The 14832-nt window shown below is 39.5% G+C and overlaps 1 protein-coding gene across 3 annotated transcripts in view; it reads right to left on the reverse strand.

Moving 5' to 3' along the window:
• VNN1 (vanin 1) overlaps nt 1–11326 on the reverse strand; it is a 43492-nt gene extending 32166 nt beyond the window's left edge. The window contains exon 1 of one of the 3 annotated variants that reach the window (XM_019967452.2): nt 10844–11326. In XM_019967452.2, the coding sequence (XP_019823011.2) occupies nt 10844–10945 (102 nt within the window). In that variant the 5' untranslated portion in view covers nt 10946–11326. The remainder of the gene's footprint in view (nt 1–10843) is intronic. The other 2 variants (XM_070796170.1, XM_070796171.1) reach the window with 2 other exon arrangements.
• Nucleotides 11327–14832: the final 3506 nt, after the last annotated feature.

The following is a 14832-nucleotide window of genomic DNA, read 5'->3' on the forward strand; positions in this document are numbered from 1 at the left end:
AGCTTGAACATCAGGAAGTTCACGGTTCACATATTGCTGAAGCCTGGCTTGGAGAATTTTGAGCATTACTTTACTAGCATGTGAGATGAGTGCAATTGTGCAGTAGTTTGAGCATTCTTTGGCATTGCCTTTCTTTGGGATTGGAATGAAAACTGACCTTTTCCAGTCCTGTGGCCACTGCTGAGTTTTCCAAATTTGCTGGCATACTGAGTGCAGCACTTTCACAGCATCGTCTTTCAGGATTTGAAATAGCTCAACTGGAATTCCATCACCTCCACTAGCTTTGTTCCTAGTGATGCTTTCTAAGGCCCACTTGACTTCACATTCCAGGATGTCTGGCTCTAGGTGAGTGATCACACCATCGTGATTATCTGGGTCATGAAGATCTTTTTTGTATAGTTCTTCTGTGTATTCTTGCCACCTCTTCTTGATATCTATATAATCATAGCCATGTATAATTTTTGTTTTAATTATTTTATAAAATGTTTGTTTCACTAAGTATCTTTTTGAGATATGTCTTGATGGCACTGGGTTATGATGTGCAATGGACTTCTTGCTCTGGACTCTAGTTGAAAACAGTTTGCAAAACACGGCCCTAAAGTAACCTAACAGAAAAAAAAAAAAAATACATGGGGATTGTAGCTTTTAAAACTTTAACCCCGTTTGCTGAGAACTAATCAATCTGTTTCATGTTTTTACCTTGCAGCTCTAATTCTGTTCTTGCCAAGACTAAACAAAGTATTCTAGGGAGAAAAGTTCAATGACAAATGTAACACTATTCCAATTAACTGAATCCAGCACAATTTTTAAAGAAATGCAGTGATGACCTAGAAGACAAACTAGTAACAAAGCCATTCTTACATACTTGAGTGTTTCTACCTGTAAGTAATATTGGCTTTCTATTGCATACTGTCCGTCAAAGGACCAAGTGCATACACTTCATCAGTTCGTTTCTCAGACATCTAGTAAGTTAAGTGACAGCACAGGTCTTTCTGACAAAGTGTGTAATTTCCTGTGTTTCTCTTAAGCTTGGTGAAGATGCACTCATCAAAATAAATCATCCCTGGAAAATTCAACTGCTCAAATGAGAATGGCTTGACACCTCTAGCATAAGCACTCCAGTCAGCAGCTGCACGGTAACTGGGTTCCCGTCGAGGTCAAGACTACGATTCTGAGAGCATCAGCTGGCCACTCTCTGTCTCTGTTTCCATGTTCCAGTGATACACTTTGACAGCCTCCGGTGCATAGATTTCACTGCCTATGGGTTACATGAAGAAACATGAATACTGGTTTCAAATTTTGCATGGCCACAAACTAATAGAATCATTTCATAAGAAATGAAATATAAAGTTATGAAAGCATAAGCATTTTCAAGATAAGGAAGGAAATACCTATTACACTGACCTGAGTTCAATTTGAATCTGTGTCCTCCATAAGAATCTGCTTACACTGAAACTATCATTTGACTTGGATCACTTTTTAAATTTTTTAACTTAAGCTCCCCTTTCTTTAGCCAACTTGACAACAAACCAAAAAGTTTCTCAGACATGAAGAACAATTTTACATATCCACCAACCTATCTAATTTGTTTGTGTTTGAGATTCTTCACCTGGATCAACAAATGACAAAACAATCGAGAGAGGAGCCTTCCCTTAAACATGGATTTTTAAAGGGTAAACTCTAAAAAGCTGATTAAGTCTAAAGTGATTTTATCACCCCAATAGCAAGATTTATTTCAATATTACTAATAGATGGTGGCTGCAACTTTCTTTAACGCTGCCTTTGCTTTTTTTATGTGACTTGAATTCTGTCTAACTCCAATTTCCCCTCATGTGAAATTGACAATACACTCTTTGCTTCCTTCTTTATTCCCAGGAATAATGTTCTTTAAATAATGTTGGTATAGAAACCCGTAGTCTTATTAATTTTGTGACATTAAAGTTAATAAAAGAATCATTAAAGAACTTTTCTGGTGGTACAGTGGGTAAGAATCCACCTGCCAAAGCAGGGGACACAGGTTTGATCCCTGGTCTGGGAAGATTACACATGCCTCAGAGCAACCAAACACTTGCACCACAACTACGGAAGCCCACACGCCCCACAAGAGAAGCCACTGCAGTGAGGAGCTTGTCACCCCAAGGAAGAGTAACCCCTGCCTGCGGCAACTAGAGAAAACCTGCTCACAGCAAGGAAGACCCAGACCAATGAGAAATAAATAAATTTAATCAATTAATTAATTTAATAATTAATAACTTTATTAATTAAATTTTAAAAATCTATTTTAATAATTAATAACTAATAAGTATATTGATTTAATTTAAATTTAAATAATTGATAGATTTAATAATTAATTTCATTAATTAATTAATCTGGGGGGGAAGAATCATTAAAGAAATGCATGGCTTGAAAACGAAGGTGTTCCAAGACTGTGGTTGCCCTTTGGGGCAGCACTGGACGGGGAGGTACCAGTCATGTGCACCTGATGTTGTGGCTATTGGTAGCAAGCAGGTTGACTCTCAGGGCTTGGGCCCATGCTGAATGGAAGGGAGAATGGAAGGGCCCACACTGAGAGGAGGGGCAGTGTACTGTACAGGCCTTAGGGTAGAGGATACTGTCAAGCTGAAACTCTTCTACCACCACCACAGCCAGGTCATGAGAGAAAATGTCAAAACAAGTGAAAATGCCCAATGTCCCAAAGGGAGTGTTGAGAATCACATGTTCTGAATCCTTGGGAAAGTCAAACTGAACTTCAGGTGCAAAAAAGATTGAACTGTTAATGAAAAGCAAAGAAGGGGAAGATTCGTAAGAAAACTGGCAAATAAAAGTGATTAACATTTGCAAAATCTTTTCTTGCATGTATTTTAGTGTGCATATTTAAAAACATTACACATAAATTAGTGTAGATTATATCCAGTATACCACTGTCTTGTGAGTTTTCTTACAGGCCCTTCAGCTTGTCCCCTGGACTCGATTGATATCCCGGCTTCATAGACCACACTCTCAGGCATCATTCTGAGAGGTCCCATGACCTTGGAGGCCACGACCCCAATCTACCTTGCTAATGAAGGTCTCGCTCCTCCCACAGCCCTGCTCCTGGGAGATCTCATACCCTCTCAACCCCACCTCCATCAGCCCCACCCCTATCTTACCCCACCCCTCACTGGTCTGACCACCAAAAAACCCCCAAAACACTTCATTTTTCTCACAACCAATGAATCATCCAATGAGATCATATCTACAAATGATATTTAAAAGATGAATATTTGTCTTAAAGTCATTTGAAATTTCAAACCTCACAAATTTCTGATGGTTTTCCACTCAATTCTTTAAGTACTAATATCATGGAGTGAAGTTTCAGTTCAGTTCAGTTCAGTCACTTCAGTCATATCCGACTCTTTGTGACCCCATGAATCGCAGCACGCCAGGCCTCCCTGTCCATCACCATTTCCAGGAATTCACTCAAACTCACATCCATCGAATCAGTGATGCCATCCAGCCATCTCATCCTCTGTCGTCCCCTTTTCCTTCTGCCCCCAATCCCTCCCAGCATCAGAGTCTTTTCCAATGAGTCAACTCTTCGAATGAGGTGGCCAAAGTACTGGAGTTTCAGCTTTAGCATCATTCCTTCCAAAGAACATCCAGGGCTGATCTCCTTCAGAATGGACTGGTTGGATCTCCTTGCAGTCCAAGGGACTCTCAAGAGTCTTCTCCAACATCACAGTTCAAAAGCATCAATTCTTCGGCGCTCAGCTTTCTTCACAGTCCAAGTCTCACATCCATACATGACCACAGGAAAAACCATAGCCTTGACTAGACGGACCTTTGTTGGCAAAGTAATGTCTCTGCTTTTCAATATGCTATCTAGGTTGGTCATAACTTTTCTTCCAAGGAGTAAGCGTCTTTTAATTTCAAGGCTGCAATCACCATCTGCAGTGATTTTGGAGCCCAAAAAAATAAAGTCTGACACTGTTTCTACTGTTTCCCTATCTATTTTCCATCAAGTGATGGGACCAGATGACATGATCTTCATTTTCTGAATGTTGAGCTTGTGAAGTTTAACATGTGTTAATAAACTAAACTTTGTCATGTCTTCCCATGGTATGGCTAGGTTTATATAAGTGAGGTGAAGTAAACTGGAACTTAGACAATGTAATAGCTGCTGCTGCTGCTGCTGCTAAGTCGCTTCAGTCGTGTCCAGCTCTGTGCGACCCCATAGACGGCAGCCCATCAGGCTCCCCCGTCCCTGGGATTCTCCAGGCAAGAACACTGGAGTGGGTTGCCATTTCCTTCTCCTATGCATGAAAGTGAAAAGTGAAAGGGAAGTAAACCTTGTTAATTAGTAAGTCATTAGAAAATTTTCTCCAGCTTGATTTTCGCTCCCAAACTCCATCTACCCTGGACTCAAGAGTGCAGCCTTATGTTCTGCTCAGGTTTTTATTTGGCCTGATGTGTGCATATATGCTCAGGCCACACCCCATCCCACCCCCACCACTGAGGTTCCCAAACTCTTCTGTCCTCTGCTCAGGTGGCAGCCCATCCTTCATTCCCAGGAGATCGACTCAAGCGAGGCATGTGGTTGCTAGGTGGACTGAAGGAATAATAAGGTTTTTGTGGGGTTTCTAGGAAAGAGAAATTCAGTCTTCCTCTGGATTTTGTCCCATTAGGATATGCGCTTTGTAACCAGCAGCCATGTGGCGTCTGAAAGGATAGTCAGCTGAGAAAAAGTTGGAACTTTTTACAAGGATCTAAGAACTAGAGGGTGACTTCTCCTGGTGATCCCGTGGTCCACACTCCCAATGCAAGGGACATAGGTTCGATCTCTAGTCAGAGAACTAAGATCCTGCATGCACTTTGGCATGGCCTGAGAGGATAAAAAAACACACCGTAAAAAAGAAAGAGAGAGAGAGAGAGCTGTGGGGATGGCTGACATCTTCCAGGCCTTAAGATACAGACCATGTCAGAAACTAGACCTATCCTTTCTATGATTTATATTTTCTCAGGTACCTGAGCAAGGGCATTCCATTGCTTTTGTTGTTACTGTTTCAAATCAATTTCAGTTGGGGGTTTTTCTATCACTTCAAACAAAAAAAGATCTTAATGGAATGAATGACTAAAGCTTAATACCAAACACTAACAAATTGGGTCCAAAAACTAACAAACTGGGTCCAAAAACTTACTCTAGTATTAAATCATGTGATGAAACAGAATTTCTCCTTTCTCAGAGAATATTAAAATCCTGTGAGGCTATTAGCACATCTGCTTTAATATTCTGCCAGATTCTATTTTATGACTAATTCAAATTCAGAACCCTTATATAAAAGTCAAAGTAAGTTAAGTCCCCTTTTCAACTAAATGTAATAATTAAGGAATGTGTTTATAACGGTCCCCTTACCAACATTCAACAAACAAGTCTACATAGATATCACAAACAAAAATAAGTCAAGATCAGCTAAGGCACAAGTAATTCTCACCTTATGATAGTGAGCCATAAGCCTGCCCTCAGAATTAAACACCACATCAGTGTTGTATTGGTAATGACCATCAGGGGGACACTGAGGGTCACTGGCATTACACAGATTCTTGTCCCCGATATTTGCCACAATGTAGATGGAATTTTCCTTGGCCAGACAGCTGAGTCTTTTTTGTACAGGGGTACAGCCAAGCCTAATTCAATAGATATTGCCTTAAACTTACAGTGTATTAGTGATTTTTGAACATCCAAACTGATGCTTTATTTGCCTGTCATTATAACATACAACAGCTCTAGGTTAAGAATCAACAGCAAAGATTTAAAAGCTCATATGCAATCCAATAGCTTCCCAGGTGGTGCAGTGATAAAGCATCTGCCTGCAATGCAGGAGACACAGGTTGTATCCCTAGATCCGGAATATCCCCTGGAGTTCAGTTCAGTTCAGTCGCTCAGTTGTGTCCGACTCTTTGCGACTCCATGAATCGCAGCACGCCAGGCCTCCCTGTCCATCACCAACTCCCGGAGTTCACTCAGACTCATGTCCATCGAGTCAATGATGCCATCCAGCCATCTCATCCTCTGTTGTCCCCTTCTCCTCCTGCCCCCAATCCCTCCCAGCATTAGAGTCTTTTCCAATGAGTCAACTCTTCGCATGAGGTGGCCAAAGTACTGGAGTTTCAGCTTTAGCATCAGTCCTTCCAAAGAACACCCAGAACTAATCTCCTTCAGAATGGACTGGTTGGATGTCCTTGCAGTCCAAGGGATTCTCAAGAGTCTTCTCCAACATCACAGTTCAAAAGCATCAATTCTTCAGCACTCAGCTTTCTTCACAGTCCAACTCTCACATCCATACATGACTACTGGAAAAACCATAGCCTTGACTAGACAGACTTTTGTTGGCAAAGTAATGTCTCTGCTTTTGAATATGCCATTTAGGTTGGTCATAACTTTCCTTCCAAGGAGTAAGCGTCTTTTAATTTCATGGTTGCAATCACCATCTGCAGTGATTTTGGAACCCCAAAAAAATAAAGTCTGACACTGTTTCCACTGTTTCCCCATCTATTTCCCATGAAGTGATGGGACCACATGCCATGATCTTCGTTTTCTGAATGTTGAGCTTTAAGCCAACTTTTTCACTCTCCTCTTTCACTTTCATCAGGAAACTTTTTAGGTCCTCTTCACTTTCTGTCATAAGGGTGGTGTCATCTGCATATCTGAGGTTATTGATATTTCTCCTGGCAATCTTGATTCCAGCTTGTGCTTCATCCAGCCCAGCGTTTCTCATGATGTACTCTGCATAGAAGTTAAATAAGCAGTGTGACAATATACAGCCATGACATACTCCTTTTCCTATTTGGAACCAGTCCCCTGGAGTAGGAAATAACAATCCACTCCAGTATTTTTGCCTGGAGAATCCCATGGACCGAAGAGGCTGGCAGGCTACAGTCCGTGGGGTTGCAAAGAGTCAGAAAGGACTGATCGACTGAGCACACACATGCAATACAGTCTTCTTCTTTATGAAAACTAACCTATTCTAGTTGCCAGATTCACAACAGCAGTGCAAGACCGAAGCACAGAATGGGTAAAAGAGGAAGAGGAGAAAGAAGAGAAGCAACATATTTTCTTATGAAGTTCTCCCAGGAAGACAAATGAAGGGCTTTTCTAATGGAGAGAATCTTTTCCATAATGCAAGCCACGTTCATACTAGGAGGCAGTAAATAGTTGGTCCCAGGCCAATCATCCTCCAGAAATGCAGCTTTAGGTACTAGAAATATTTTTTAAAAGGAAGGAAAAGAAAAGGAAAAAAGGATTTCACCCTTTTGTCTGTGTCCTTACATGTCAAGGTAGCATAATAGCTTCCCTTCTACCTTAGAGGGCCCTTGTGTGAAACCCTGGGGTAAATGCACACTATGAAATTGCTTTTCAAAGTAATGCCCAGACCTTCCAAATTGGGACTGTTTATCTTAGAAGTAAAAAGGGGTTGAGGTGAGTAAATAAGTAAGACTACAGCTGGCTTCAGATACTTAAAAGACTCTAATTTGAAGATGAGTCACATATTTGAGCATGCTATAGAAGCAGTATGGACACCAAAGGAAGTTATGAAAGATTTCAGTGGAAAATAAGATCCAAATTTCTGCAATTAGAATGTGCTCAGAAGTGGATTTACTAGTCATGGAGATTTCAAGTAGAAGACGATGCTTCTAGGCACTCAGAGTCCGTTCTGTTAGCATGACTCAGTGGAAATGGCCATGTTTGAATTCCAGCGAGGCTAATTACCAATTGTAAGACCTTAAGCCCCCTTCTTTTCTTCATGTTTATTTATTTTATTTTATATATTTTATTTTTAATTTTTATTATTATTATTATTTTTTTACTTTACAATATTGTATTGGTTTTGCCATACATCAACATGCATCTGCCACAGGTGTACACGTGTTCCCCATCCTGAACCCCCCTCCCACCTCCCTCCCCATACCATCCCTCTGGGTCATCCCAGTGCACCAGCCCCAAGCTTCCTGTATCCTGCATCGAACCTGGACTGGCAATTCATTTCTTATATATTATACATGTTTTAATGCCATTCTCCCAAATCATCCCACCCCCCACCCCCACAGAGTCCAAAAGACTGTTCTATACATCTGTGTCTTTTTTGCAGTCTCGCATACAGGGTTGTTGTTACCATCTTTCTAAATTCCATATATATGCGTTAGTATACTATATTGGTGTTTTTCTTTCTGGCTTACTTCACTCTGTATAATAGGTTCCAGTTTCATCCACCTCATTAGAACTGATTCAAATGTATTCTTTTTAATGGCTGAGTAATACTCTATTGTGTATATGTACCACAGCTTTCTTATCCATTCATCTGCTGATGGACATCTAGGTTGCTTCCATGTCCTAGCTATTATAAACAGTGCTGTGATGAACATTGGGGTACACATGTCTCTTTCTTTTTATTTATTTATTTATTTATTTTTTTTACGTGTCTCTTTCAATTCTGGTTTCCTCGGTGTGTATGCCCAGCAGTGGGATTTAAAGTGGGAGATACTTCCCTGGTGGTGTAGTGGCTAAGATTATGTGCTGCTGATGCAGGCGCCCAGGGATTCAATCCCTAGTCAGGGGACTAGATCCTACATGCCCGAACTGAAGATCCCGCATGCTGCAATGAAGATTACAGATCATGTGTGCTGCAAGTAAGACCTGGCACAGCCAAATAAATAAAAATAATAAAAATAAATGTATATTTTTAAAATATGAATAAGTAAATAAAAGGGGAATAGTTATACCTGTTACTTAAACTGAATGAGACAATGTGCTTAGTGTACCAAGTACAGATTCAGGAACCAAGTAGGTGCTCAATATTGGCCATTATGGACTTTGTAACAACAAGACCACCCAGGGACACTGATGACTTGATTGCTTGTAGAGGCCATTCAGACTCTCCATGGTTTCTCAGTCCCCCTACAATTGATGTTGAACTGATCTTTGAATAAAAAGGACAGATTTATGATTATTATTTCAGACCATTTCTTTTGTCTTGCCTTCAGGAAAAACAGTAATACTGTCAACGTGCATATTCATTAAGGAAGGCCTTAATAAAACTATTATATATTTTATTCTGTTTTTTTTTTTTTTTTTTTTTTGGCTAGATAATTAGGGCACTTTAATGTTTCCTATTAGTTCCCCATGGGGAAAGCTCCAGGAAGCAAGAGATGTGTCAGTATTCTAAATGATAGTATTTAAATACACAAGGATGACTATATGGACTTGAATTATCCCTTTTAGAGATGAGTGTGACTAGGGAAGAAATGGTGGCTTTCTTTACCAATATTAGCATTTTCTTAAATACTGGATTTTTTCTTTCTACAACACAGAGCTGAAAGCTTGCCATTTGAATGTCTGAAAGACTCAATAATATTAAAGTTTCATCTGTCACCTACTTTCCTTACTTAAAATACTTCAGAGACTAATTAATCAGGCTTTAAGACATCTTTCCCCTAGGAAAGTCAGTTTTGCCAGCCCAGGCAAATAGAGTGTATTTCAGTATAAGCCTCTTGAGTTATTGCAAATAATGAGTCTTTCCTGCTCTGGGAAAACCCCATAAGCAAGCAAACATTGAGTCATAATTACGTGGTTACTGTAAACACAGACTGTGTAACATTTTGAGCATATTTTTCCAAAGGTGAAAATCACAGGGTGAGACCTGACTCACATATAAGAGCTCTTATGTTGCAACATTGGACTTGACTTTCCAATTAATTTCAAATGGTCAGAATTATTAAAGAAGTTTCTCTTTTTGTGCACTTGATAATAGCTTTAAGCAGATGCCTGTAAATTTAAAAATTAGCACATTAAATAACTTTTTAATGCATTGATTTTGTCATCATGTATGATCTATTTTAAAAAGTAAGTACACCTAAAATGATTTATTTTCATAATCTTTCTTATATTTTATGCGATTTTCTTTCAGACAGTTATGCTTAAACTGCAGCTATAAACAATTGCTACACTTTCTTGAAGGACAAGAAAGCAAAATTTCAGATCCAGCTCCTGTTTTAAAAAAAAAGGAATAGTTGTTTTTTTTAAAGTAATAATTAGCACTCAAGAGGGCACCATACTGTATAGATTCTATGTATTATTTCACTTTACATTCATTTTGTGGGGGTGGGGTGAGGTCAGAGGAGGGATTTGGCCATGCTGCATGGCTTATGGAATCTTAGTTCTCCAATCAGTGATTGGGGAGGGCCCCAGGGAGCCAATCAGGCCCTTGGTAGTGAAAGCTCAGAGTCCTAATCATTGGACCACCAGGAAATTCCCTACACATACATCTACTCTGTAAAGTGAAGTAGGAAAGGAAATCATATTATCTCTATTTTACTTTAAGAGTTAAGGTTTTCTGTCCCACATCACTCAGCCAAGAGGTGGTAGGATGTAGTCTCAGAAAAAATATCTCATTTTCAAGCCCTGTGCAATTTCCACTCACCATACCGATGACATTGCATGCCGATATCAAAGCCCTTTGGAACATAAATACACTCATCTTTTTACCATTCCTGCAAAGGAGGCTGGAACCCTTACTTACAAATATAAGTCCTAGATTTCACAACTTTCTCACTTTGTTGAAAGCCAGTTAATTACATCTATTATAAAACTTGTGTGTACACATATTATTCATCCATAAATAACCAACCAGACATCATCATAAATCATTTCCCAAACAGGAGACACGCCAGATGGTGCACAATACGAAGAATTAGAGAAGTCAAAGTCGGGTGCCACAGACTGTCAGCAACAACACTAGTCAAGCTTAAATATTTGCTATGTTACAATATCACAACTTTTTGTTTAAAGATCAAAAGGTAATGACTTCACCTCTGGGGTCTCTGCATGGAATCCAGTTTGCTTCAGGGTCTGGGATATCCTCCAGATAGGGATAAATGGTCTCCCTTGTGAAGACCCAGCCATAAATTCCATCTTCTGGGGTCACAATGATATGTGCACCCTGCTCAAAACAAGTAAAGGAGCAAAAAAATTTTTACTGAAGTCGAAACATTCACATTCTTATGAAGTTTCAGATTTTCTTTCCAATGTCCCAGCCAGTGTGCCTGGCTGCCAGTTTAAGTGCTTTCTCTAAAACATCTATATTCTTGTTCATCAGGAGCAAAGCTTCTTCTTTTAGCACAGGTGTTTCTGTTCTGTTTGGTAATATAAGAGCATGCTCAAACACTGAAGCAAGAAAAGTGTCCAGTGCACCAACTCTCAGGACAAAGAGCACCAGAATGGCCACATATTTTGGAAAATATGATATAATCATAGATAAAATTTAGTGCGCTTTATTAAACTCAGATTCTTGTACTTTGTATCACTGGAAGAGCTTTTATGTTAAAGACCTGCCTATCTGCTACCGCTACTTATACTATCTCAGGAATAGATTATACAACACAGTGTTGAGAAAGGATATTGTGCAAGAAGTACATAATTGGATTGACTCTAGTGCGTGATGCTACTGTTGGCACTATTAAGAGGTCCACACAAATATAGAATTGGAAGCAGTGAGCCAAGCAGATGAGTCCACCCCATTCCAAAACACACTTGGGGTTGAACTCTTTTCTTTTAATAAAATATTTTATTAAACTATTTCAATGCTTTCAACCAAAATATTTTATTAAATAGCTCAATATTTCCATTAATAGGACCAATGTGGAATCATTGTAATAGGAACTATCATAGCAACAATTCATGAAAACTTGCATAGTTAGCTGTGACAGACAAAACAGAATCTAAGGCAAGCCTCAGTTTTAATAGAGCTCCCAAAATAACAGGAGAGAACATTTGTATACATGCTAATGACTGAACTCAATGTTTATGACCAGTGGCCCTGAAGTGTTTGCACTATAAGAAGCTATCAGCAGAAACCGCAGTTGACGGTTTCTCTTGGAAAGCCTGCCTAATAGTCTGAAATATTGGAACTTTACCTGAACACTGTGTAAAATATATATAGATGACAATATGGTCAGTGATGGTGAGTGCCCACCTGGCTGAGTCTCTGGGCCTCTCTGGGACCCAGCCAATGCTGTGAAGTTTATGTGCAGAAACCAAAGAGCTGGGCTTTGGGGGCATACAATTTATTCCTCTTTATAGGATCTGCTCACTGTTCAAGGGAGGCCTTCTTCCCTAAATATTTATACATGACTCAAAATCTAATCTTCAGGAGGTTTTTTCCTTATGCTTCATCTGATGTAGGGAAACTGGCAAGTTTTGGATATTTGTGTCTTTTTTGTTTCTTTGGTTGCTTCAGTTCTATAATTGTAAACCCTTTAATTCAAATAACCTTTTTTCATTATCAGAATATGCTTTCATTTTCCCAGGTCCTCTACTGAGTTTCCATGTAACTTTATGTCCTGAAATAATAATATCAATCAGGTACAAATTCATTACAGAAAAAAATAATCAAGGACAGTATTAGAATTACATAAGACAGATGGATTGCTTTATAATGAGAAGGAACTTATTTTCATGTCAAGTTGAAATTCTACCTGTTGCTTCAGTTGACCTGACTTTCTGAATAGAATCAAAAAGAAACAAAGGAATTTCCCTTCACACTCCCTAATTCCAGGAAGTATACCAACTTTTTATTATTTTGAAATCAATAGAAACATGTTTCAAATATTTTGTTACCAAGTATGGTTAGTAATGTCTTGCCTCATATATATATGAGTAGGAAGTGATTATGGATACAAGTTGTTTAAACAAGGTTTGAACTTAAATATTCAAGTACCTAACTTGAATGCCAGTTCAAAATTATTATGGCATTAGGATATTTAGAATCTAAAGTTCCATATTAAATAAATATAATTATGTTTTTATTAATAAATATTTAAGTCGCAAAATTTTAAAGTAGAGAAGGACCCCTGGAATAATGTCTCTGAGAGTTCATTGGCTCTCCCCAGGTCTTTAGTTCCGATATCCATTACAAAACTTGCTCTCCATTTTTATTGTCAAAATCCTGATTCTGTGGCCAACCGTTTCTACCAGACTCACCATCAGCCCTTCTGATTTAACTCCTAGTAACCTAAACTTCCATCAATCCTGCAAACCATAAACTTTCCTTAACCCTTGTTTTCATTAAGTAAAATGCTTCCCCATGTGTATATCAAATCAAGGCAGACAGTCAGAGCCTTCTCCCACTCTGATCCATTTTATCTTTCCTAGTCTTAGCCAAGACCACTCTTCTTTTTATATTTTAATACATATACTACCACTCTGATCCTGGATTGATTCCTCACTAACCCCTGCCCTTCCAACTCAAATTTCTCACTTCTTGCCTTTGTTGTTGCTCATTTCTCTGAACTCGAATGCACTCATGGTCAATAGCCACAGTGTTAATTAGTTTCCATTCCTTATTCTATCATTTAGCCCCTACAGCAGATCCTTTTCTACTTCATACCTTTAACTTCCCTCTATGAACTGATAACTACTGCCTCTATCTTTAGCTCAACTTCTTTCCTGAACTCCAGGATTGTTTATCCAACTAAATAGACTTCCACAAGCTCCTACAAAGCATCAGTCCACTTGCCAGCATCCATACCTATCAATTCCGTCTCCTATCCTCTCACTATCAATGACTGCTCATGCCCCTCTCTAAGTCCATTCCCTGTCTTTGTCCACCAGATCCCAAAGACAGTGCTTTGGAAATTCTCTCTTCGTTCCCACCATCAATTTTTCTTTGTCTATTGGGTTAATTATCCTGTTGTATCCCCTACCCTAAAAAAAAAAAAAAAAAAACTACCCTCTCTTGATCTGACATCACCTTCCAGTTCCTGCCTCATTTTCTGGCTCCATTGTACAACACAATTACAACAGACTGGTTCCAAATAGGAAAAGGATTTCGTCAAGGCTATATATTGTCACCCTGTTTATTTAACTTACATGCAGAGTACATCATGAGAAATGCTGGACTGGAAGAAATACAGGCTGGAATCAAGATTGCCAGGAGAAATATCAATAATGTCAGATATGCAGATGACACCACCCTTATGGCAGAAAGTGAAGAGGAACTCAAAAGCCTCTTGATGAAAGTGAAAGTGGAGAGTGAAAAAGTTGGCTTAAAGCTCAACATTCAGAAAACGAAGATCATGGCATCTGGTCCCACCACTACATGGGAAATAGATGGGGAAACAGTGGAAACAGTGTCAGACTTTATTTTTCTGGGCTCCAAAATCACTACAGATGGTGATTGCAGCCATGAAATTAAAAGACGCTTACTCCTTGGAAGAAAAGTTATGACCAACCTAGATAGCATATTGAAAAGCAGAGACATTACTTTGCCAACAAAGGTCCGTCTAGTCAAGGCTATGGTTTTTCCTGTGGTCATGTATGGATGTGAGAGTTGGACTGTGAAGAAGGCTGAGTGCTGAAGAATTGATGCTTTTGAACTGTGATGTTGGAGAAGACTCTTGAGAGTCCCTTGGACTGCAAGGAGATCCAACCAGTCCATTCTGAAGGAGATCAGCCCTGGGATTTCTTTGGAAGGAATGATGCTAAAGCTGAAACTCCAGTACTTTGGCCACCTCATACGAAGAGTTGACTCATTGGAAAAGACTCTGATGCTGAGAAGGATTGGGGGCAGGAGGAGAAGGGGACAACAGAGGATGAGATGGCTGGATGGCATCACTGACTCGATGGGCGTGAGTCTGGGTGAACTCCGGGAGTTGGTGACGGACAGGGAGGCCTGGCGTGCTGCAATTCATGGGGTCGCAAAGAGTCGGACATGACTGAGTGACTGATCTGATCTGATTCTCTGTCTTAATTCCTTCCCTCCCATCAGGATTTTGCCTCTGACTTAATCACCTTGTCAAGGT

Source organism: Bos indicus, chromosome 9 (assembly GCF_029378745.1).
Source record: "Bos indicus isolate NIAB-ARS_2022 breed Sahiwal x Tharparkar chromosome 9, NIAB-ARS_B.indTharparkar_mat_pri_1.0, whole genome shotgun sequence".
Classification (NCBI taxonomy): domain Eukaryota; kingdom Metazoa; phylum Chordata; class Mammalia; order Artiodactyla; family Bovidae; genus Bos; species Bos indicus.